This window comes from Crocuta crocuta, unplaced genomic scaffold (assembly GCF_008692635.1).
Source record: "Crocuta crocuta isolate KB4526 unplaced genomic scaffold, BGI_CrCroc_1.0 scaffold30, whole genome shotgun sequence".
Taxonomy (NCBI): Eukaryota; Metazoa; Chordata; class Mammalia; order Carnivora; family Hyaenidae; genus Crocuta; species Crocuta crocuta.
In genome coordinates, this window is record NW_027528345.1 from 1,406,255 (window position 1) to 1,432,671 (window position 26,417).

The following is a 26,417-nucleotide window of genomic DNA, read 5'->3' on the forward strand; positions in this document are numbered from 1 at the left end:
ATATAAATATTTTTTCTGAAGTGCAGTATGCTTTGATTTGCTAAAGTGTATAGAATCATACAACAATCAATTGCTGGATGTCTGCTTCTAAAACCAGGCTGCTTAGGATACATGACTTCATTTTCCTAATCCTCTCATGTACTTACCATATAACCTGGATGTTACAGTCCAAGAGGCATGTGTCATACTATCTTGTTTCACTATTTACTTATTAATATTAGGACACTCTCTTGTTACTACCAAGAACCAGTGTCAAAAACTCACTGAAGCATTGCCTGATCAGCATGTGACTTGTGTGCCCAGAGATCGTCCCTCCTCAAATGCTGTGTCTGTTAGCATGCCTACAAAATAAATCACTAATCATGCTGTAGACAGCATTTGAAGTAAAGGCCAAGCATTTTAAAGAGACAAAGGGTTGGAAGCTTTCTATGTTAACTATTTTATAGCAACAAAGAATTACCAAATTTTCCACCAGATATACCTGCCTTTCAGGATTATGAAATTATACACAAAACTTCCTTTAGTCAGTGTCACCTACCTTCTTTCAACTCCAGCCAGCCAGTCAATCTCTCTCTCACCCATCCACCCACCCAACCAACCAACCACCCAGTTAACCAAAACAGTTTCTAAAGTTACACTCACTAAAAAGAGTCTTTTAATCAGATTGTGATTAATCTGATGCTGCGTATTTAAAAAGAAAATAGGGAGGGGCGCCTGGGTGGCTTAGTCGGTTAAGCGTCCGACTTTCGCTTAGGGCATGATCTCGCGGTTCGTGGGTTCGAGCCCTGCGTCGGGCTATGTGCTGACTGCCAGCTCAGAGCCTGGAGCCTGTTTCAGTCTGTGACTCCCTCTCTCTCTGACCCTCCCCTGCTCACGCTGTCTCTCTCTCTCTCTCTCTCTCCTAGAAATAAATAAAAAACATTAAAAAAAAATAAAATAAAATAAAAAGAAAATAGGGGACCCCGAGTAGCTGAATAGGTTTAGTGGCTGGCTCTGGGTTTCAGCTCCGGTCAAGGTCTCACAGTTCACAAGTTCCAGCCGGTGTCAGGCTCTGTGCTGACAGTGCAGAGACTGCTTGGGATTCTCTCTCTCCCTCTCTCTCTGCCTCTCCCCTGCTTGTACATGTGGTCTCTCTCTCTCAAAATTAATAAATAAGCTTAAATAAAATAAAAGGATGGCCCACTGCAATAGAATGTTTAAATGTTAATATGTGAACTGCTTTTCATCACTCGTTCAATATCATAATTTATAAGAAGGTGATCTTATTTTAATTAAACTTGACTGGAGAACAGTTAAGTTTTTGAGAAACTCCATTTAGTACTCACTTTATTTGTAGTGTCCTTGGGCTTTATTATAGGGAAATACGCCAGTGGTTACAGCTCTACCTATTGCTGTCACAGTACCGGATGGTGCACTCCTTCTGTTTACACAGAACAAAGTAGGGATGATAATCCGAAGTAGATTGGTTTGAAATGTGAACAGAACACCACCAGGTTGGATTTTATTTTTTCATTACAATGACCAGAGCCATTGAGTGAGATAAAAGGTCCTTATGGGTTATCAGAGATGCAGGTTTCTCCCTTTACCTGTTCCTGTTATTTCAAACCTAAATGGACAAGTTCAGAAGAACTTTACTCAAAGAGTCTTCTGAATTCCAGAAGTGATGAAAATAATGTTTCAAAGAAGAATATAAGTGACAGCAAATACTAAGTACTATTCCTACCACATAACTGCTATATTTAATAGGAAAGCAAGGGGGAAGGGTCTACACACTTACACCCCTGGAGGATGTTTCCGAGAAGTGGACAAGAGTCAAGTCTCAGATGTCTGGGCTCCTCTCACCTGAGTATGATTCTAACTGTGCGTAAAGCATTTGATCCACCTGATCACCCAGCCCTGTCACTCCCCTCCAACCTACTGAGTCTCCACCTCTTCAGAGCCACTGTCAACACTGCATTACTTCCTGCCCCAGGCCACTGAGCTCTTTTACCTCATCTCCCTCTAGCGCCCTCGGTCCTTCCCTATCAGTTCTCCACTCTGCAGCCAGAGCGCGCTTTTAAAAACACAAACCTGATTATGCCATTTCATCTCATCACCCTTCAAAAAAAGACCTCTCAGTTATCTAACACAATGTCCCGAATTCTCACAGTTTACGAGGTCCCAGAATGGTCTGTCACTGGCCTGTCATCCAGTCTATCTCTGTGCCATTCTCCTGCTTGCCCGCTATGCCCTGCCTCCCTGATACACTTCTAGAAGAAGCCATGTTCCCCAGGGAGGGCCTGTCCACATGGTGCTCCTTCTTCCTGGGATGTTCTTTCCCTGCTCTGCACAGCTAAACTAGAGTCGTCCTTTTTGTCTTTCTGGTTTCCCAAGAAGCACTCCCTGACTGTGGAAAACACAAATTTGAATAGAGGAGCCTGCTACTCTGGGGGCTTTGTAGGTCCTTGGCCAAATGCCAACACATGAAGATAAAAAAGTCATGAAGAAAATGAAAATGTCTCATAAGTGGCCGACTACTTCTAAGAATCTCTTGCACAATTCTCATCCACGTGTCAAATTCAGCACCTGGGTATTTAAATATAAGCAAAAGACAGGTATAACTATTTGGGGATAAGGGTACATGATAAGGGTAGGTGGGCTTTTTGTTTCAATGCTCATTTTCCCTTTATGTACATTTATCTTCATCTGAAGTAGATCTGTGGATATTATTCAACAGACATATTTTCTTCTGTAACTTCAAAACATATTAGCCTAGACAGCNACGAACCGCGAGATCATGACCCAAGCGAAAGTCGGACGCTTAACCGACTAAGCCACCCAGGTGCCCCAGAATAGATTAATTTTAAAGGAAATCGCCTGGTGGGAAACAAAATTTGACAAAAATGGAACGTTTCAATTTATAGTGTAATAGTATATTCATTGTCAAGTTGCTAAGAATTACTGGATACAAACACATCATCACCAGGATGTACAATGCTGGGGAAAAAATTAGGTGCTAATGGCATTTCTGCACATTCCTAAATTTTATGATTGAATCTAACAGTTGTATAGAGTCATGCCAACAATGTGCGCTACATCACACAAGGCTGGACAATGTTCAAGGTAGGGGGGAAGGAAATGAAAAGAAGCTGGCAGTTTAAAAAACTGAAGTGTTATGGTGTGTGGTTCTTAATGGAAAATGTACTCGAATCACCTGAGGGCCTATGTCTATCATATCCTCCACTATTCTGGTGAGACAGATCCATCGGAATGAGGGATGGGTGGCTTTTAACACTTCCTTATATGATTCTAAGTAAGGCTCTCAATTGAGAAATTTTAAAAGAAAAAATAAAAATGAATTAGAGACCCATTCTCTTTTGTAAATTCTTACTAAAATATAGTGATTGCCTCACCAAATAACCCCATTTTATCTCCATGATCTCTTCTACCTGGTTGCTTTGAGTTAATCAATTACTATTCAATTCCTGTTGATTTTTCGCTCCTAAATCTATCAAGAATTACTCTACCTGTTTATCTTCAATATTGTCACCACAGTCTGGGCAACCATCATCTCTGTCATAGAGAACTCTAATAGCCAATCACCCTACATCAGCCCATGCCTGCCCTCTGTGCACCCCACCCCCAGAGAGAAAGCTTAGCATTGAAAGTCTGGTCAAGCCACTACCCTGAAAACTTCTCAACGGGTTCATGTTCCTAGACTGAAGAGCAGAATAGCTCACATGACCTCTGAGGTCTTGCACGCCTACTTTACCAGTGTTTTCTTATGCTTCTCTAACTGCATTAGCATTCTTTCAGTTCCTTGCACTTGCCGAGCTCCTTGTGCCTTGCATGACCTCTGCATCTGCTGTTTCTTCTGCCAGGCATGCTCCTCTTCCCCTTTCAGAGCTCAGCTCAAACATTCTATCCCCAGGATAATCTTCTCTGAAAGACTACCTATCATCCCAAGGTCATCTCCAATTATAGGTTTTACTCATTATAACAATGCTGTGACATTTACAGAGTGATTATTATGCCAGGCACTGTTTTCTTATATTAGTTCACCCTTATTATAATCCTATAAGGAGGTGTTCCATAAATATTTTTAAGTAAATACATGAATGAATGAATGAATGAATGAATGAATGAATGAATGAGATGAAAAATCCTAGGGCAAGGGTACCTTGAAATTCTACAAATATGTAGTTTAGGAAATACCTGTCTACACTGAAGGATTTTATGATAGTGATTTACATATACTGAAATCACACTTGAAAATAATGAAATGTCAAAAATTTGATGGAAATGTTACTTAGCAAAAGTATAAATCTTCAAAGCTTCAATAGCTCTCATAAAAAATGTTTAATTGGATACAGAAGGGATAGTACACTAGTAACATGAGAGTATGAAGCTGAAGGCTACATTAGCAGCGTATGTGTGCATATTCTTACATGGATATAGGATTTGGAGGGTACCCACACAGGAATTACTCCTCCCAGTCACAGTACCCTGTGGGAGCTTTTATTCAGTCAGCTGAACAGTCGACTATAGCAACGTGCTTCTATCTCCATCTCTGTACGGTAAAAAGATCTGAAAGACTTTTTTTTTTTTTTTTTAATTCACACAAATATAACCAGGTCTCGGAATAAAATATCAATAACTTAAAAAATTAAAATATTCTGCAGTTTGGAGGAGGAGGATGGAGTAGGAGGACCCTGCACTCACCTTGCCCTACGGACACACTGAGATAACAGCTACATCTCTGCAACTAACTAAAGACACCGTGAGGATGGGCATGAGAGACAGTCCACGGTTACTCACACGTAACCACGTCTAAAAGGGTAAGAAGGCCACGTCTAAAAGGGTAAGAGCGATGAAGACAAAGTTGGGAATCAAACCTACCAGCGAGACTAAATAAATGGGAGGAGGGGTGCCTGAGTGGCTCAGTCAGTTAGCATCTGACTTTGGCTTAGATCCTGATTTCATGGTTTGTGGGTTCGAGCCCCATGTTGGGCTCTGGGCTGACAGCTCAGAGCCTGGAGCTTGCTTCAGATTCCATGTCTCCCTCTCTCTCTGCTCCTCCCCTGCTCCCTGTCTCTCAAAAATGAATAAATATTTTTTAAGAATGGAAGGAACACCAGAAGCATGGAGACTGGAGAAGCACACTACCTACACCTGTCACTGGGACCCTCACTGTGAATATGAGTCCCCGTAACACCTAGCTGTGATCTTAACCTGGGGAGTTTTAAAAATAAGAAGGGCTTGGGGCACCTGGTGTCTCAGCTGGTTGAGAATCAGACTCTTGATTTCGGCTCAGGTTGTGATCTCATGGTTTTTGAGTGCACAGCCTGTCTGGGATTCTCTTTCTTCCTCTCTCTACCCATCCCCAACGTGCTTACATGCTCTCATGCTCTCTCTCGCAAAATAATAGTTTAAAAAATAAGCAGGGCTTAATTCTGGGAACTTTAACAATCAGCAGGTGTTAACTCCAGGAGAGCCAGAGGGTGGTAGGAAACTGAGTCCCTTTGCTTAAAGAGCCAGCACAATAATTCTGCCTGAGACACACAACCAAAACAGCAGTTTGAAAAGCACCTAGGGGTATATGTGAAGATTTACTGGTTTATCTTAGAACATGTGCTGGAGACGTAAGAGCCTTCAGGAAATTTCTCAGGAACAAAAGTACTTACAGGTACCATTTCTCTTCCCCATTCCCCAGGCTAGATAGCTGGATGCATGAGGAGACAGTTCTAACACTCTCCATCTACTTTGCTAGCAATGTGTGTCCCACCCCAGCATTCTTCTGTGGACCCTACACAACCTGCCCACCTTGGCAAAGGCAGGCTTCCCTCCAAAATGGCTCCTGCCCCATCATACCCTGCAAGCAGCCCAGGCAAAGACTGGTGCTACATCAGAGTTACAGGGAATCAGCGTTTCTGCAGTTCCAGCAGTTGAACTTCTTAGCTGCCCTCTTTGGTGCACCTGCAGCTGCGGCAGAGCTTGGTAACTGTCAACAACCAGGCTAACTGCTGGCTCTGACCACCTACAAGGGCCTGGAAGCAAAAGGCACAAGGGAGTAAGCACTGCTCTTCAAAAGTAATTATAGAGGGAGAATTTTGAAGTAATAAAAAATAAAAAAGGAACAGAGTATTAGCTTAGGAGACAGCTTCTGCCCCTTTCTGACTTCTGAACATGTAATTGCTCAGGAGGACAATGGAAGCTTCCACATCAATCTTCCAATGGAAAGTCCAGAGGAGGGTTCCTCCCCTCTCCTCCAAAGGGGGGAGAAAGGTATTGCTACATGAGGATTTACTTCTTTACTTCCTGTCAAAAACCTTTCTCTGACTATTCCACGTCCTAACTACTGTTCTTGCTTAACAAAACCAGAGTTTAATGGCTTACAACTCAGGTGCAGGCCCTCTTCTAGGTTTAAAATGGGAGCCGTTGACCAATGTACGTGAGTAGATGCTCCTCTGGATCTGAGGCTATTGTCTCTTCTGTGTTTTCCTTGGAGCCTTTTGGGTTGGCCGTAAACCCAGTTAGGAAACAGGAGAAGCAGGTTCCAAGAGAGTGTTGCCTTTCCTTGGGCCAAGATATCACTCCCTCTTATGTGGAATCCTTGGTGAGGAAGCTTGGGAGCTGATGCCACTGCCCATGGTGCTGGCTTTGATACCCAGTGACAGAAGACACACAAGTGTGACCGGAGTTCCATTCTCTGGGCAGGACAAACATCTGGCCCTTTCTCCTGGAGATTAATTGGAGTGTGGGAATGTGGCCGGTGGTGAGGAGGCCAGTAGATTTTTCACCCTTCCCCATACAGATACTTTTGGATAAATAACAGAATAGGTGAGTGGACAGATTCCAAAGCTGACTCCCTGCCCCAATCCCTCAGGAATGTTGTCTCTGCCAATGAGTTTCTGGGGCCACCTCTCTCATAAATACAGATTAAAATGTAAATTTAGCCAACCTATCAGCTTCCCATTAAAGTGACTCTTTAAAAAATGCCATAATCAGCTGAAAGATGTTTAGTGAAATATCACTCATCAATTGTAACTGCTTCTGACAGTTAATAAAGCTTTATATTTTCCCCAAACATGTGCTGATCCATCCATTATGCCAAAGTTCGCTCTCGAACTAATTGTACATTTTCTTCTATAATGCATTTTTACTGTTATCCATAGGCTACTGAAAGCCAGGAAATCAATAAATATAAATTATACATGCAAAGAAAAAAAATAAAGAAATGAGAGAAAAGAAAGCCATTACATACAAGGGAAAACATACAGCTAACCACATTTTTAGCAGAAACTTTGAAGGCAAGAAGGGAGTGGCATGATATACTGAAAGTGCTGGAAGGAAAGAGCCTCTAAACAAGAATACTCTACCTAGCAATGTTATCTGAATGATATATCTCATAAAGACAGAGGTGCAAAAATAAGCCAAGATACCAATACTTATATCAGACAAAACTGACTTAAAAACACTGTAGCAAAAGAAAAGAAGGATACTACATAATGATAAAGGGATTGAGAATATAACAATTGTAAATATCTATGCACCCAAGATTGGAGCACCTAAATAGATAAAGTGAATATTAACAAACATAAAGGGAGAAGTTTGACAGTAATACAATAATAATAGGGAACTGTAACACCCTACTTACATCAATAAGTTGATTTTCTAGACAGAAAATCAATAAGAAAACTGGCTTTGAAGACACACTAGACCAGGTGATCAACTGCACAGATCATATCTTGGGCCACACAATCTCAATAAATATAAGAAGGCTGAAATCATATCAAGCATCTTTTCCTACCCTAATGGTATGAAACTAGAAATAAATTACAAGAAATAATTCTGGAACACATACAAACACATGGAGACTAAACTATAAGTGGACCAAACAAGAAATAGAAGTGGAAATAAAAAATACACAGAGACAAATGAAAATGATAACACATTGTCCAAAACCTCTGGGACATAGTAAAAGCAGTTACAAGAGGGAAATTTATAGTGATACAAGCCAGCCTCAAACAAACAAACAAAAAATTCAAATAACCTAGTCCTATACCTATAGGAGCTAGGCAAAGAAGATTAAAGCCCATAGCAAGTGGAAGGAAGGAAATAATATTCAACTGAAAATAAATGAAATAAAGACTAAAAAAAGAAATAGAAAGGAGCAATGAAACCAAGAGCTGGTTCTTTAAAAAAAAAAAAACAACAAAATAATAAACCTTGAGCCAGACTCATCAACAAAAAAAGGGAGAGGATGTGAATACATAAAATCAGAAATGAAGGACAAAAAATAACAACTGACACTAAAAAAAAATACAAAGGGATTACAAGAGAATATTGTGAAGAACTATATGCCAAAAAACTGGATAACCTAGAAAAAAATAGATAAATTCCTAGAAACATACAATCTTCCAAAACTCAATCAGGAAGAAATAGAAAATATGAACTGAATAATTACTAGTAATGAAGCTGAATGAATTATCAAAAAACAAAACAAAACAAAAAACAACCCTCCCAACAAACAAAAGTCCAGGACCAGATGGCTTCACAGGTGAATTCAACCAAACACTTAAAGAAGAGTTCATATTTACTCTTCTCAAACAGTTCCAAAAAATAGAAGAGGACAGAAAGCTTAGGCCAGTACTACCCTGATACCAAAACCAAAGACACTAAAAAAATGAAAATTAGAGGCCAGTATCTCTGATGAACACAGATGCAAAAATCCTAAAAAAAAGATATTAGCAAACTGAATTCAACAATACACTTAAAAATCATTCACCATAACCAAGTGGGATTTTTCTAGGGCTCAAAGGTGGCTCAATATTCAAAAATCAATCAGTGTGGTATGTCATATTAACAAGAGGAAGAATAAAACCAAATGATCATCTCAACAGGCACAGAAAAAAAAATCTGACAAAATGTAACATTCATTACTGATAAAAACTTTCAATAAAGTGGATTTAGAGGGAACATGTCAACATAATAAAAGCCATATATATGAAAAACCCATAGCTAACACCATATTAATGGTAAAAAATTGTAAGAATGGTAAAAAAAAAAAAAAAACTCAAAGATTTTCCTCTGAGATCAGGAACAAGACACAGATGTCCACTCTTACCACTTTTACTCAACAAGGTACTGGAAATCCTACGGCAGCAATCAGACAAGAAAAAGAAATAAAGAGCATCTAAATAGGTAAGGAAAAAATAAAACTGTCACTATTTGCAGATGATGTGGTATGACATATAGAAAACTTTAAAGATTCCACCAAAAAAACATTACAATTGAATGAATTCAAAAAATTGCAGAATCCAAAGTAATATAATGAAATCTCTTGCATTCTCTGTATACTAATAATGAAGTAGCAAAAGGAGAATTTAACAACAACAAAAAACCAGTCCTATTTACAACCGTACCAAAAAGAGTAAAGGTGGAAGACCCATATTCTGAAGATGGTGAGACATCGATGAAAGAAATTGAAGACAACACAAATGGAAAGTTATACCACGCTCACAGAGCGGAATAATTAATATCATTAAAATGTTCACACAACCCAAAGCAATCTACAGATTTCATGCAATCCTATCAAAATACCAACAGCAATTTCACATAATTCAAATAATTCTAAATTTGTATTAGAATCACAAAAGGCCTAGTGAAAGTTTTCCTGAGAAAGAAGAGCAAAGCTGGAGGTATCACAATCCTAGATTTCAACATATACCATAAAGCTATTGTAATTAAAACAGTGTGGACTTGGCACAGAAACAGACACATTTATCAATGGAGCAAAATAAAAGAGTCCTTAGGGCATCTGGGTGGCTCAGTAGGTTGAGCAGGTGACTTCAGATCAGGTCACAATCTCACAGTTTGTGGGTACAAGTCCCATGTTGGGCCCTGTGCTGACAGCTCAAAGCCTGGAGCCTCCTTCAGAGTTTGTATCTACCTCTCTCTCTGCTCTTTCCCTGCTTGTGCTCTCTCTCTCAAAAATAAACATTAAAAAAATTTCTAAGAAAAGAAAACAGTAGAGCATGTAGAATTCTGGGAATGTCTCTACCATCTAGCAGCTGATGTGGGGGATGTCCAAAGAAACTAAATATCACTACATCTAGGTATGGTCTATTCTAAAGCTAACTTCTTTTATCAAGACACCTTTAAGTCTTCTTTAGAACAAGATAAAGACTACTAAAAAAATCAGTAAGCCAATAAATAAGTAACCTTATTAGTAAGAGAAAGAAGGAGTAGAACCATTTATTTTGAAAGGAAAGTGAATATCAGAATTTTGGACCAGGAAAGCATAGCAATAGATAGCTTCCTCATTATTGCAACAAGAATTACACCATAAATACAATACCTGCTCAATAAGAACTTCCAAGTGGAACCCCAGTGGAATTTAGTATTTCAATGTAGTGTTTTAATTTCATATGAGTATCTGACTAAAAGTTAATAAATTAACAAATCATTCATCCATTGACTTGAGACTTGTGTCCATCTAATTGAGACTGCTGGAATATTATATTTTGTTTTTAAAGCTAGGTCTTATTCTAGCCATATATTTTAAAGTGGCTGCTAGCCTTTTCAACCCACTAAAATGAAGTTATAAACTTTGAAACTCTGGTGCCATATAATTACTCTGGTCATTCAATCTCTAATTAAGCCATTTGTTCATTCTTCAGTCCATCTGTCTATCCATCCATCTCTCCAACCATCTAATCACATCTAAGTGTGTCTACCATGAGACTTAACATTAGAGCTCCGACACCTGCAATTGGTCATCAGAATATATTTCACTTTCTTCCACCATTTGCTTCCACTTTCTAATGCTCTATAAGAACCCCAGCAGTGAAAGAAAACTTCCTTTTCTGCTTATGAATGAGGGGATACCTGTGGAAGTCTGTGAAGACTGTGAGAATATGCAGATGATAATCTACTATATCAGACATGTCTATCATAGAAGAGTTTAATTACTCATGTCAGTATTTATTTTTTACCTGGAATGTAGATGCCACTGAGGCAAATATAATTTAAAATGGTTTCACAGTATTTCTGGTTAGAGTCCATCCCAACTTTAAAATATCATCAACACTGTGTCTAAAACTCACATTTCCTTAACCACTTTTACCCTCATGTCTTTGCAAACGCTGTTCCTCCTTCTGGTGGTCCCTTCCCACCACCTTTCTCACTCTTACCTTCCTCTGTATGCAAGCCTCTACTCAACTCTCAAATTGTAGCAAAGTTAAAAGTAAACGAAAAAGTTAGCAGAGTTAGGTTAACACAGGGGACCGTTATAAAATCTCACCTGTATCTTGTGCAAGTAGTATTCTGTCCTGATGGAGCTACCGGTTTAAACGTGATGCGTGGGGAAACCTGGGCTGACAGCAGAAATCCCAAAGCAAGAATAATGAGTGCTACGGTGGTACCTTAAAAAAAAAAAAGAAAAAAAAGTTTTACCTCAGAGAATAGTTGGCAACATTCTTTCAAACCAGACTGGGTTGTGCAAGACATATCTCTTTGCAAGTACCTTTGTCTTCACTGGATTATTTAAAAAAATGTTTCTAATAAAAATACAGATTATCAGAAACACTCACTAGCACATTTACTGTGAAATAAGAAAACAGCAAAATTCAAAACAAATATATTTGCTAGCCAAGCAGTAGACTGGCGATGATTTTCTTGCAAAACCAAAAATCAGAAAACATTGGATTGTTGGCAGTCACAAAATCAACTAAAGAAGCCAGCATTACTGAGTGCCCAAGATGTCGGAAGTATGAAAGGCAATAGATTCATACCACAGGTTGCTTCCACTGCCAAGAAAATTGTTCTAATGGCATACTATCATGTAAGATCCCAAATCAGTAAACTGAAGACATACTGAACATTTCAAAAGCAGCTGAAAAAAACATTTCTTTTTAAGAAGAGGAGCATGACTTTTTCAGGACTTTAAGATTCCAGCAATGATAGATCACACATAATCATTTGTCTCTCCTGTTGGTATTTAGAAGTAGAGCCTTTAAGTTCTAAAATGAGTGATTAAATGTTCTCACTTAAAAGGCTCACTTTTGAGTCCCTGATCGACATCCTGACAGTAAAAAAGAAAATTTTCAAATTTTTGACCACTGTTCCAGCTATTGTTGAGGATAAAGAAGAAGAGTCATTAAACAGAAGAAGAAAGAAAATACGATTGCAGAAATCTGTACAATTAGAGTGGCTCAATGTGTTTAAAATATGGAATTTTGGGAGGCTATTACACAGTAGTAAAGTTTTTACTGATTAAACTGGGAGATAACTTAAGATATGACCAAAATTCCTATTAAATGAATGGACAAAAGAAGAACTTTGGGGAGCACTATGGAATGTAAGGGGAGTATCTAATGGCTGGGATGTATGTGTTTAAGATACAGGGGATGTGTCAAGTTAAATCTGTGGTTAAATTCCAACTCTGCCTTTTCTTGACTCTTGTGATCTCGTGCAAGGCCCAAGACCTTCCCAAAATTCAGTTTTGTCTTCTATAAAATGGGGCTTAGTGAAAATACTTAACCTTTCAGGACTGCAGTGAATTTTAAATGTCATAATGAACTTGAAAGATTTTGGTAATGCTATAAAATGTTACTCTTCTATCACAGTCGTAAGAAGCAGCAGCAACATACACTCAAGATCGTAGAAAAAGTTGAAGGAAGGGGAGGCTCGTAGGGGAGATAAGAAGTCCATTTTGCCATATGGAGCCAAAATAGCCATGAATCTATAATCATAGTTTGGTTTCCCCTTGTTGGCTTAAAACTCTAAACAACCAGGGACAGTTTGAGGCATTTCTTTTCTGAAAAGACTATCAGATCCCTGAACTAGGAAAATGAAAGAGGTCATTTGGAAAGAGAGGAGATATATTGGGTCTATTATGAAAACCATCCTTCTGTCTTCAAATAAGACAAACCATGAATTTTACTGTAAATCTATCGAAGAACCTAGGTCCTTAAGTATTTCCCCAAATTACTTTCATGGCATACTGTTGTGGGGCAGGAAAGATTTTTTTGATACTTTAAGATAGGAAGCAAAGAGGATACTTTTCTCTCATCATACTTATCAAATAATTTACAAATAAAATGTAAACTCTAAGATGGTGTACCTAGCACAGACTCACACACTTCCAATTCTAATGCCTAGCACAGAGCAGATCCCTATAAGTACTAGCTGAATAAATGGACCATACTGCCTCAGGTTTTTGTAATATTGAGTACTTTTGAAGAAAACAAAATCTTAAGACTATCATGAGGTCACAGGGTTAATATGGTATATATTCGAGTCAAGAGCTCTGTAGTATATACAACGTATCTCTCACATCCATGTCTAAAAAGGTCCACCTTACTTGTAAAATATAGTGAATGGACCATTCTAGATACACAGAATTCCTAAACAGCTGAAGGTTTAGGCCCTTCTTAAGCACAAATTTAATTCTGCTTTAATGCATTTTGGATGACAATCTTTTAAAAGTCTATTATACTTTTCCATTCTTTATTACATATAGCAGTGTTTCTCAGTCCGGATTTCCTGTTGGAAGAAAATGCATGAGATGTACATAAACCTCTGAATCAGTCTCTAGAAAATGGGGATCAGATATCTGAGTATTAAGTAGCTCTCCAGGTTACTGGGCATTACATATGTCTGGGCATGTATTATTTTATATATATGTGATATATATGTGTGATATATACGATATAGGGTATACATAACTTGTAAAATAAACTTTTAAGTTGATAAACTCCTTAAGAGAAGGGAATGAATGGTATCTTAAATGACTTTATTTATGGAATAAATCTTAAAATGATCACCTACTCCTGTCACATATTCATATACCTTTAAAGCTTAAAACTACTTGAATTAGCTATATCCTTTCATTTGATAAATTACAGATGTTTTATCAGCCACTTGCCAGCATTCAAATTATTACAGTTATTGCCTGATGAATCATTACTCCAACCCAGGTTTGAGTCCAATTAAGGAAGACCTTAGATGTTCTCCAGTGTTCTGTGCAGATTCGGCATATTCTTTATATTTTAAGAGAAAAGTCTCTCTTAAGTAAGTATACTGTTAAATTCTGTGATTCTGATACCATTTTCCTAATAAAGATGTTCTTCACAGACAGTTAAGCGTGTTGGATAAATAACATGCTCAAAAATGTCTGATGCTATGTTACATTAACTACCTGATGCAAGGTTGAATTATTAGTAAATACTTAGAAAAAAACAGTAATACCCCTTCCCATAACTAATAAAGCACCCTTTGTGTACATAAGTATTACCTGGGGAACCTGTTTGTTTTTGTTTGTTTGTTTGTTTTGAGAAAGAGTATAAGCAGGGGAGAGGCAGAGAAAAAGTGCACGAGAGAGAATTCCAAGCAGGCTCAGTGCTGTCGGCACACAGCCTAATATAGGCCTTGATCTCACAAACCATGAGATCATGACCTGAGCTGAAGCCAAGAGTCAGATGCTTAACTGATTGAGCCACCCAGGTGCCCCCTGGGGAGCCTGTTTAAAGTGCATGCTACTGACCCCATCTTCAGAGATCTTAATTTAATAAATCTGGGATAAGGTTCACGGATACATAATACAAAATAAGTACCCTCTGGTTATTCTGATGGAGACAGCCTCGGAGTGATGTTTTCAGAAATATTCTACTACCATGCTATTTGGGGAAAAAATAACAGTGCTTCTGGCTTTCTGATTAACTATAGTAAAGCTACATAGATACAGACCTTCTATTAAAAGAATCAAGAGGCTGTCTTTAAATCCGTAGTATTTACAAGAAAGACTGCTTCTCTGAGCAAGCTTTAAGGTAAGAGTACCATAAAATGTCCTCCATTTAAAATTACTCGTGGACTCTATATTTTATATTTCTTTGTATAAAGAGTTCTTTTCTCCAGGTCTAGATATGCATAGTTTATTTGTTGCAATTTTTAAAGAATGAATGCCTTTTCAAAAATTATTTTGATCTAACTTTTCCCACTATTTTTAACTAAATAGAATGGGGTGCCTGGGTGGCATCTGACTCTTGGTTTGGGCTCAATGGTTCATGGGTTTGAGCCCTGCATCAGGCTCTGTGCTGAGAGTGCAAAGCCTGCTAGGGATTCTCTTTCCATCTCTCTCTACCCCTCCTCTGCTCTCTCTCTCTCTCAAAATAAGCAAATTTAGAAAAAATGAATCATATAAAAATGCAAAAAAGGGGTCAAAATCAAATCAAAGATTTACAAATTCTAGGTTACTTCTAAAAATTTTTAATAGAACAGTATTCTAATACTTAGCATTAACAGGATATTAATACCTACACAAAAATGAAAGCAAAACACTGAAATAAGTATGTAACTTATAGAACTTATAAGTATATAACAAAAACACTGAAATAAGTATACAGGAATCAATTGGTATCAGGAAGTGAAATGAGCATCTATTGGAAGGGTCATGCTACAGTAATACTAATCCATGGGCAAGGCTGTTGAATATCAAGTTTTCTTCTGAATGTGTAAACTTCTAGGTTCTGCTGGGACCTATCAAATCAGTTAAAAACCAGAACTGCATAAATAGCCCTATTTGTATCTATTTGTACAGGTAAAAGAAGAGACCTATGACAAGAAACTAGGCCTTGGCTCAGTCAGTTAAGCATCCTACTCTTGACTCTGGCTCAGGTCATGATCTCATGTCTTATGAGTTGCAGCCCCGCTTGGGCTTTATGGTCACAGAGGCTGCTTGGGATTCTCTCTCTCTGCCCCTCTCCTGCTGGCATGTTCTCGCTCTCTTTTGCTCTCTTAAAATAAATAAACTTAAAAAAAAAAACCACAAGGCCTTTTACCTCCTAATCCGCTGTAATATCTATATCATCAGTTTAACTGGCCAAATAACAAGGAAATCAGATGCCTACTTGATGTAATACCTCTCTAATGCTAGATCAATCAGTGCATGGTTTTAGTAGTGTGCAGAGCTGGGGCGTTGGTGGTTTTGGCTGAAAAGAAATCAAGACAGGGAAGAAGAGTGCCTATGGGTTGATCATAAAAAGCAGTACTTGAAATCTCTTGGTATAGTCCCCCCAGTTAATTGTCTTAATACTTCCTCTTAATAGCCAGGGATGGGCTCTGGATATCCTTGGAGCTGAGTACCTACATTGAGAGGTGAAACATGACATCAGCTAGAAGGCTTCAGGAAAGTTCCTGGATTCTGATGATGCACGCTGATTTCACATTATGGTTAAAACCAGAGAGAATCACTCTGTCATTAATAATGCTGTGATTGCTAAGATGCACTAGGAACCTTACTGTGTCAGGAACAGTTTCACATGCTATACGTGTATAAATCTGTTCAGTTCTGATTACAACCCTATGAAGTGGGGACTATAATTGATTGCATTTCACCTATGAGAAAATGGAAACTTGCCCAAAGTTGCAAAATTCAACCCAAGCAGTATGGCTTTCGATCTACAAAGCCTTAAAAACCTGAACTGATGAGAAAATGTCTCACTGGAATACAACAAATAAATGGACTGAGGCTACTAGAAAAAATGTTTTTCCCTGATCTCAAAGCCAGCAGTTTTCCCCAGATCTCAAAAGCCAAATGCCAAAGTTAATCAGAAATTCTATTTAAAAAATAGACCTCTTGAGGTAGTCTGTTTCAGAAGGAAGGGTATGTATTCATTTAAAAATGTTTAAAGTAGCTTTTTCCTCTTAGGGTTGACCTGAACCTCAGAAGTCAGCAAGCCCCATTTCTAACCAACTGTAGGACTTTGTTTTTAGCACATCACTACCTAATGGTCATCTATCCTTTTGTTCAGAGTTTACCATCCTTACAAGACAGCCAAATTCATTACTGAAAAGCTCTATTAAGAATATTTCTCTCGAGGCGCCTAGGTGGCTTAGTCGGTTAAGCGTCCGACTTTCACTTAGGTCATGATCTCGCGGTTCGTGGGTTCGAGCCCCGCATCGGGCTCTGTGCTGACTGCCAGCTCAGAGCCTGGAGCCTGTTTCAGTCTGTGACTCCCTCTCTCTCTGACCCTCCCCTGCTCACGCTGTCTCTCTCTCTCCTAGAAATAAAAAATATTAAAAAAAAGAATATTTCTCTCATATCAAGTAAAAATTACACCCTCATGACATCTACTATCTGCAATAAGATAGCTCTCAGGGCACCCGGGTGGCTCAGTCAGTTGAGCGGTGGACTTTGGCTCAAGTCATGATCTCAAGGTTCATGGGTTTGAGCCCCGCATTGGACTCTGTGCTGACAGCTTGGAGGCTGCTTCAGATTTGGTGTCTAACCTCTCTCTCTGCCCCTTGTCCACTCACACTCTGTCTCTCCCTCTCTCTCGAAAAGAAACAAACATTTAAAAGAAAAAAAAAAAAGAATAAGGTCTCTCTTAGGTCTCCCTTTAGTCTTTTTTTTCCAGACTAAATACTTCTGGTTTCTTCAACAAGTTTATGAATGGATGGTTTTCAGCCTCTTTGTCCCTCACCTTTCCTCACTTACCATCCTGCTTCCCTGTGTACCTGGGCTGTTTAGATTACCTCTTAATCAGACCATCTTTGCTCACCTTCCCCTCAGTTCAACTTCCATGATGAGACTCAAGTCCTTCCACTGCTTAGGCAAGGACAGAGTGTAGAAGCATTCTACTCTTCCTTCTGGAGGGAGGGATGGGGGAGGCTACAAGTTCCTAATAACTGAGGTTGGAACTCAGAATGTATTTTCTCATTAAAATCTGGGATGAATGCCTGAAGCAGTGCTATTAGATCAGAGTTGCAAGGTATAATTTGGTTAAAATAGAAGTTAGTTCATGCTGGCCTGGAAACTTCACATTTTAATGAGAAAATCTTTTCTTACTCTAATAAACTTATAAAGGAGCTATTAGAGGACAGCTAATTGATAATTAGGAATCTGTATATATGAAATAAGAAAAGTATACGAGCAACATGCGAAGACATTGCCAAAGGTGGGTCCCATTCTGTCAAGTGAAACAGGCTTTGTGTTACAAAGAAATAAATAATGAAATATACACAATTTAAAGACAAAAGATGTTTGAAATGAGAAAGGCTTTGTCTTACTTAAGTGTTACAGAAATCACACTTAACCAACCAGAATTTACTTTAGAATTTGAGCCTGGTTCAAACACAAAAAGTCTGTCCCTGCTTTGTGAAGAAATTATATGGTTCTAATATTCTATTGTTGAAAGAGCTTTAAAAAATAACTCCAAATTTACTTCCATATGATACCAAACTTAAAAATAAAATACACTCAAAAGGGAGTTTAAGAATATCAAATTTTTTAATCAAAGAACAAAAAAGCAAAATTATTCTTTTCACTTTTGTACCTTTGAGCAGAACTCAAAAATAACGGCAGCAGAATGTCTCCCTTGTAGACTCAAATTGTTCTTATAATTCCAGTTTCTAGTCACATTCTAGTTACATATCATAACATCCATTAAGTTATTTTTAAACAACTTTTTGTGTAAAAGGACTCTTTTATTTGGCTATAAGAACAAAATCACAAGTGGTATTGGTATTGTATTTTGGAAGGTGAACTTGTCGTCATTAGTGCAAAATTTATAACTGAACTCTTCATCTAGTCACCTACCTGCTAAGCTCCCAAAGGTAAGCTTTCTGCGGCCCACTTTCTCAACAAGCCAGACTCCCACAAGCGTGAAAATGAAATTTGTAAAGGCTGTAACTGAAGCCAGCCATATTGCAAGTCTATCATCTTCAACCCCAGACATCTGCAGAATGGTTGCACTGTAGTACCTGTGAGGACAAAATAAAACAACTGTTGCTGATAGTTATTCAAAGAAATAATTTTTCATGTACTGAAGAATGGATCAAGAAGATGTGGCTTATCTATACAATGGAATACTACAAGGCAATGAGAAAGAGTGAAATCTGGCCATGTGTAGCAACATGGATGGAACTCGAGGGTGTTATGCTGAGCAAAATAAGTCAGGCAGAGAAGGACAAATATCATATGTTTGCACGTATAGGAGGATTACGAGGAACTTAACAGAGGACTGTGGGGGAGAAGAAGGGGGGGGGAATAGTGGAGGAGAGGGAGGGAGGCAAACCATGAGAGACTCTTGAATGCTGAGAACTGAGGACTGATGGGTGTGGGGGGGATGGGCATGGAAGAGGGCACTTGTGAGATGNGGAGTGTGGGGGAGAAGAAGGGGGGGGGGAATAGTGGAGGAGAGGGAGGGAGGCAAACCATGAGAGACTCTTGAATGCTGAGAACTGAGGACTGATGGGTGTGGGGGGGATGGGCATGGAAGAGGGCACTTGTGAGATGAGCAATGGGTGTTATATGGAAACCAACTTGACAATCAACTATAAAAATAAATAAATAAACATTAAATTTTTTTAAAGTTAAAAAAAGAAAACAAAAATACAATAGACCTAAAAAAGATGATGAAGAGCTATATAGTAACAGGTTAACATGGGACTCCATGCAAAGCGTTTAAAGGATCATAGTACAGAGATTCTGTTCAGATAAATTTATTTTGAACTTTGTTTAATCAAGAAAAAATACTCAAGCAAGAGGACAAAGGGTTGGGACACTTAGCTAGCTTAGTAAGTTAAGAGTCTGATTCTTGGAGCGCCTGGGTGGCTCAGTCGGTTAAGCGTCCGGCTTCGGCTTAGGTCATCTCACAGTTCGTGGGTTCGAGCCCTGCATTGGGCTCTGTGCTGACAGCCAGCTCAGAGCCTGGAGCCTGTTTCAGAGTCTGTGTCTCCCTCTCTCTCTGACCCTCCCCTGCTCATGCTGTCTCTCTCTCTCAGAAATAAATAAAACATTAAAAAAAAAAAAAACTTAAAAAGAGTCCAACTACTGATTTTGGCTCAAGTTCTGATCTCATGGTCATGGGATGGAACCCTTCATCAGGCTCGGAGCTGAGCATGGAGTCATCTCTCTCTCCCTCTCTTTCTGCCCCTTCCCCGCTTGTACACATGCAGGTGTGCACACAGGCACTCTCTCCAAGTAAATAAATAAAATTAAAAAAAAAAAAAAAAGGACAGAGGGTTGAAGGCTTTAAAAATATACTCCCAAACTAAGGACAGCGGCAGCTAGTAGCTTCACTAAAACTAAAATGTTAATCAAGGATAACTCCAAGTCCATGTAATGAATAAAAGTCATCATACATTATAAACTTACGTACTTAAAGAGAATAGACTTGTTGCATATAATATGGAAAGTGTGATATAATAGCAGAAATCTGGTAGAAGGAATCTCTTTAAAGGTGAAACAAGGAGTAAGAATGTGTCAATTTACTTGGCATTTTGTAAGAAGATGAGAAACTGACGTGGAGTACATGAGAATGGGTTTGTGGTTTCTAGAAAAGTATCATCTTTGATGAGGGCAGTCTCTAGCACAATCACATAAGTAGGCTCTATAGACTCATTTTGTTCTAAATGAATTCCCTGGAGACGAGCTCTAATAAGCCATAATGAACGATGGGAGATACCTCTGGTATGTTTAAAGAAGTCAAGATCCTTACATCTCCCTTCTGATGAAAGTATCAGTAGTTAAATCAGAAGACTACTTTAAAGCTATCCTTAAATCAAAGGAAGCGCAATACTCCTGGTGAATCACCTATGAAAAGTAACAGAATTCAAATCTTTACTCAAACCAGATAGTGGGCATCCAAGCTAGATAATTCTTTAATTACAATCTACAGTTTCCAGACATTTATTAACATGTTCATAATATTTCAGAACTAAAATCTGTTTTAAATACATTTATGTTTCAATGATTTATCAATAGTTTCCTTCTACTATTTTCTTAAGTTGATGATATTCTTATGTAAAACATTAACACCAATGCAGACTCATTCATCTTAATAAAAATTTTCCTTTTTTGAAACTAGTTAACCAAACTTATAAGTTATTATGCAACATGAAGGATGTGTTTTGCTGATCACACTAAAAGTATGCCAACCATAAGACTTTGAGTTCTGACCGCAGTTGTAAAAAAGAGACATTCCCAGTGGAATTACTTCCATCGTCCTGAAAATTGTGAACATTCTGCAGTCACAGTGTAAACTGATAATAAAAGTTATGAAAATAACTCATTCCATCTGAATAGTGTTTTACAGTTTCCAAGTTCTACCTTATACATTCTCATTTTCATAAAGACATGTGCAGCCAGGTCAGACCTAAGTATAACTATTGAGAAATTAACATCAATAACAATTCTAGAAGGGCCGAAAATAGAAGCACTGAGAGAAAATTCAAGTATTTAAAGAATTTGATACTTGCCATGGTATTCTATTACATTTCAGAGTCCTCATGATATTTAAAAAATAAAAATACATCATACAAAAAAAATTTTGCAAATAAACCCTTGAAAAGAACAAGACAGATTATTTTGAGGTTTTCATTTCGATACAATAAAATCATGAAATTCCAAGGGTTCAAAGATAAAAAGGGAAATGGTATCAAACAAACAAAATGGTCAGTGTCAAAATTTTACTTACAATGAAAACGTTGCCTAGGTATATAAGAAAATTTCTTGTACAATACTTAAGTTTTAGAGGTAGAATGTAACCAAAGACTGGCCTGGAAGTCAGAAACCTGCCTTCAAAATGGCATCTCTGTGGTAGGTTGACCAGATCAGGTAACATTATCATTTGTTCATTTAATATTTATTGAGTACCTACTGTATACTCTATGTGAGTTACTAAGATCCCACAAATATATTATTAGACCCACATGCTACCTTCAACTCACAGAATGAAACAGAATGAAATGGAAATAAATTTGATATCACAAAAAAATTTAGTCACAATGTGGCATAAAGGATAGACCACACAATTTTATTTGATGTCGTATATTCTTTGATTTTCCAAGGAATTTAATGTTTGAGTAGAGTCTTGAAGAATTCAGAGGGGATTGCTAGCAGGTGTGAAGGTTTGGGGGAACACTGCTGGTAGAGGAAATGAAATGTACAAAGAAGAAAGTGCAAAGCACTATGCAGGCCTCACAGAACGTCAGTACCTTACCTTGCCTAACACAAGGCACACAAGAAAGAGAAGTATGACATAGGCTATAGAAGATTCTACTGTCACGGGGCCTTGACTGCCAACCCACATGTGTGGGTGTTTTTCTCCAGACAATGGAAAATCACAAAATGGACTTTAAAGAGAAATAACACAATTAAATCTGTTCTCTGGAAAGCTCACTCCAATGACAGTCAAGTAGGCAGACTGGAGGCTGACTGAAACAAAGGTATATTGTTGGGAAGTGTATTTTAGGTCATTACACTGGGAACCCGCACCTGTAGGCTGCTGAGAGCAGGGTGCTGAAATTCGCGGATGGCCTTTTATCTTCTTGTCAGCAAGCACTGCAACTTCAGCACACACTAAATCTTTTCCTGGATGGAGGTACCTCAAGTTGTATCTTCGTTCTTCCTTTCATGGAACAGTGGTAAATATATTAGTTTTTACTGTTGCCGTAACAAGTGACCACAAGGTTAGTGGCTTCAATGAACAGCAATGTATGATCTAACAGTTCTGTATGTCAGAAATCTGACATGAGTTTCACTGGGTATCAGGAGGGCGTTCCTTTCTGGAAGCTCAAGGGGAAAGAGGTTTCTTTGCCTTTCCCAGGCTTTAGAAGTCTCCACGTTCCTAGGTTTCTGGGGCCCCCTCCTCAATCAAAGCCAGTAACAGTAGTCAAGTGTCTATCATGTCACTTCATTCTTATGTCCTCTTCTACATTTAACGACCTTTGTGAAGACACTGGGGTGGCTCTGACAACCCAGAGTAATCTCTGCACTTAAGGTAAAATGATGAACAGATTTAATTCAAACTGCTACCTAATTTCCCTCTGCCATGTAATGTAGCATTCATAGGATGTGGGGATTGGGACAGGCCCATCTTTGGTTGTGAAAGGAGGGCATTATTCTGCCTATTATTACAGGAAAAATGTTATTAAGCAGTAAAATAAGCAAAAGGCCAACAGTTAGAAGGAAAAGACAAGGATATTCACTTAAAGGGCAATCAGCTCTAGAAAAATTCAGGCAGGAACTATATTCTCTTTTGTAAATCAGAGGATGACATATTTAGGGCAGAATAATTCATGAACCTAGTTTTCTAGTCAGCTCATGGTGAAAAGATACACTGAATTTACATTTTAAAATGTGTGAATTCTAGTGTTTTTGTAAATGATGCTATTGGCCAACCATTTATGGAATGGACTGCCACTGTATTTGCAACTTCTAAGCCTTTATGTAGTAGTCTAAATGTTCAAAGGACTGGGTATTTGTTTAAAAGCTGCACAAAGCATAAGATAGTCTTCATAAAAGGACAATATGAGCAACTGAAAAAAGGCTTTCTTTCCTTTTTAGACTAAAGTAGGGATGCCTTCCTTTTCTTTTCAAAATCATTTTATAGTACCTATCAGAGGAACTGTTGTCTTTTTCAAAGACTCCCTGGGCAACCTTTGGTCATCTAACACATGCTAGGTCTTCCCCGGAGTGAAGTTGAAAAGCCTGAGGGCAGTGTGTTCTCACAGAAGACCAGCTTCACAACTCTCTGGCCATCTAAGAACAGAAATGGCCAGACTATATGTGCATTGCTATCTCAGAGATTATTCGACATCCAGCTACCAGTTCTGAATCTTAAATCTGAATAAGATAAAATAGCTCTAGAAAACATCTAGGCTTTGATAATGGTGATCTATCCTAATGATTATGTTAAATTACCAAGAAAATGAACATGTGTACTTTACATTCATATATATATACATGTATATATGTATTTTTGTGTGTATATATGTATGTATATGTGTGTATATATACATATATACATGTATATATACACACATATACATGTATGTATATATACACACATATACACACATATATACATATACACACATATACATGTATACACACATGTGTGTATACATATATACACACATACATATGTATATGTGTGTATATGTACGTGTATATATATGTATGTATACGTGTGTATATATACACACATATACATGTATACACACATGTGTGTGTATACATACATATATACACACATACATATGTATATGTGTGTATATGTATGTGTATATATATGTATGTATACGTGTGTATATATACACAAATACATGTATGTATAGTGTATATATATACACATACATATGTGTATATATGTGTGTGTATATGCATATGTATATGTATGTGTGTGTATATACACATATACATATGTATATATGTGTGTGTATATACACACACATACATATACATGTAACTTTCCTTTGTTCTATATTTGAACAAAGCATTTCTTAAGGATTTCTGGAAAAGGTATTTTTTTAACTCACTGAAGCCATACCTGTCTTTTTCACTATTTCCAGGACAAGAGATTTAAGTTAACTCAAGAAGTAGGTATTCAACATTGTTGAATTTATCTACCATCAACTTTCAAAAGGGAAAAAAGGATATTCACAGTAAAAATCATGATAGAATTACTGAAACAAAAAGACTGGTAAGAGAGGTAGAAGATGAAGATGATTATATAAAGTCTTTGGCCACAAAATTACTATAAGCTACCTCTAAAATGCCTGGCTTCCAAAGCAAAATAGTAAATGATAATTTTAACTGTCTGACAAAACAAAACATACAGGTTCATAATACAGACTTTTTTCTAGTATAAAACTATAAAGACTTCAACTTCCTGAATAAAGTAGATATGGACTATACTCTTTCCAATGTGTTCCAGCAATGCTGCAGACAGCTTCCAAATTCAGTTATCTATGAACTTTGTCTTACTCAACAATCTTGTGGGTTACTTTCATACTTGGGATAGTGACCAAGTTAAACGGAAAGATGAGAACTTATTTATGGAGGGAGGCAAACCATGAGAGATCCTTGAATGCTGAGAACAAACTGAGGGCTGACGAGGGGTGGAGAGGGGAAGGGGGGGTGATGGGCATGGAGGAGGGCACTTGTTGGGATGACCACTGGGTGTTATATGGAATCCAACTTGACAATAAACTATGAAAGAAAAAAAAGAGAACTTATTTATGGAGCATTCCTGATTGACTGTAAGTCCTAAAAGATTCTTATTATCTAAGTTATATTGTTTGGCTCCTTTAGTTCCTGGTATTATAAATACTTTATTTGTATCATATGGCAAAGTACACTGACTACAGAATTTAAAATGTCATTCTAATAAAAGATGGCTTTTTAACTGAAAAAATAGTATTTTCCTACTGGGGTGGTGTTTATACGGTCAAAAACATGGATAACTATGAAAAACACATCAAAACCTTTAAGAAAAAATGTTTCACCCAAATACAAAAATCTTATAAATTATTTAAGAAATGATTAAGAAATTCTGGGCACCTGGATGGGTCAGTCAGTTGAGCATACAGCTCTTGCTTTCAGCTCAGGTCATGATCTCATGGTTTGTGAGACTGAGCTCCGTGCCGGGCTCTGTGCTGACAGTACAGAGATCTTGCTTGAGATTTTCTCTTTCCCTTTCTCTCTGGCCCTCCCTGGCTCATGCTCTTTCCCTCTCTCTCTTAAAATAAATAAACTTTAAAAATAAAAAAATAGGGGCGCCTGGGTGGCTTAGTCGGTTAAGCGTCCGACTTTCGCTTAGGTCATGATCTCGCGGTTCGTGGGTTCGAGCCCCGCATCGGGCTCTGTGCTGACTGCCAGCTCAGAGCCTGGAGCCTGTTTCAGTCTGTGACTCCCTCTCTCTCTGACCCTCCCCTGCTCACGCTGTCTCTCTCTCTCTCCTAGAAATAAATAAAACATTAAAAAAAATTAAAAAAAAATGAACAATGATTAAGATTTTTAAACTTATTTTATCTATTTTGTACAGTAAAAAAGTTGCTTTCTGCATTATGAGGTGTAAGCTATAATGCAAAAAATGTAAGTTAGAAAAGTAGAAATTAGGATTTCATGTATATCATGCATATATTTTGAGATAACACACTAATTATATACTAGACTTAAATCAAACAATAATCCAAAAATCATGGTCATCTTCAGAGAGTACTGTTATTGATCACATTTAATATTTTACAAAACAGTTTTCATAATTTAAATGATTTCATTGGTGTTTGGCAAAGAACAAAGTAAATAAAAGGTGTCAAGGGAAATTAAAAGAGGTTTTATAGACCCTCAGTGTTCCAGTGTGACCTACTCTCTGCCTCACAGACCAGTCCCTTTACCTTAGCTTCAAATCTCTGGAAACCTCAGGAGAGATGTCCTCATGTGTCACCCACCCAGCTCAGCCAGGTACTGACCTTGCTCCAACCAACACTAAGAGCATTGATAGAAGCTCTCTAATCTGACTTGCAATTCACCAATTTGCCAGATTAACCTATTAACTCTTTCTATAAAACATATGCCCATAGGAAAATGAACATTTGGGAGTTCATAGAGACTTGCATCTCCCATCTGCTGAATTGCATGTATATCA

The 26,417-nt window shown here is 37.9% G+C and overlaps 1 protein-coding gene across 1 annotated transcript in view; it reads right to left on the bottom strand.

Annotated features, from left to right (window-relative positions):
* SLC2A13 (solute carrier family 2 member 13) overlaps positions 1-26,417 on the bottom strand; it is a 362,746-nt gene that overhangs the window by 107,652 nt on the left and 228,677 nt on the right. Inside the window, exons 6-7 of the mRNA XM_077753652.1 lie at positions 18,581-18,744; positions 11,285-11,405 (exon numbers count right to left, since the gene is read on the bottom strand). Coding sequence (XP_077609778.1) covers positions 11,285-11,405; positions 18,581-18,744 — 285 coding nt within the window. The remainder of the gene's footprint in view (positions 1-11,284; positions 11,406-18,580; positions 18,745-26,417) is intronic.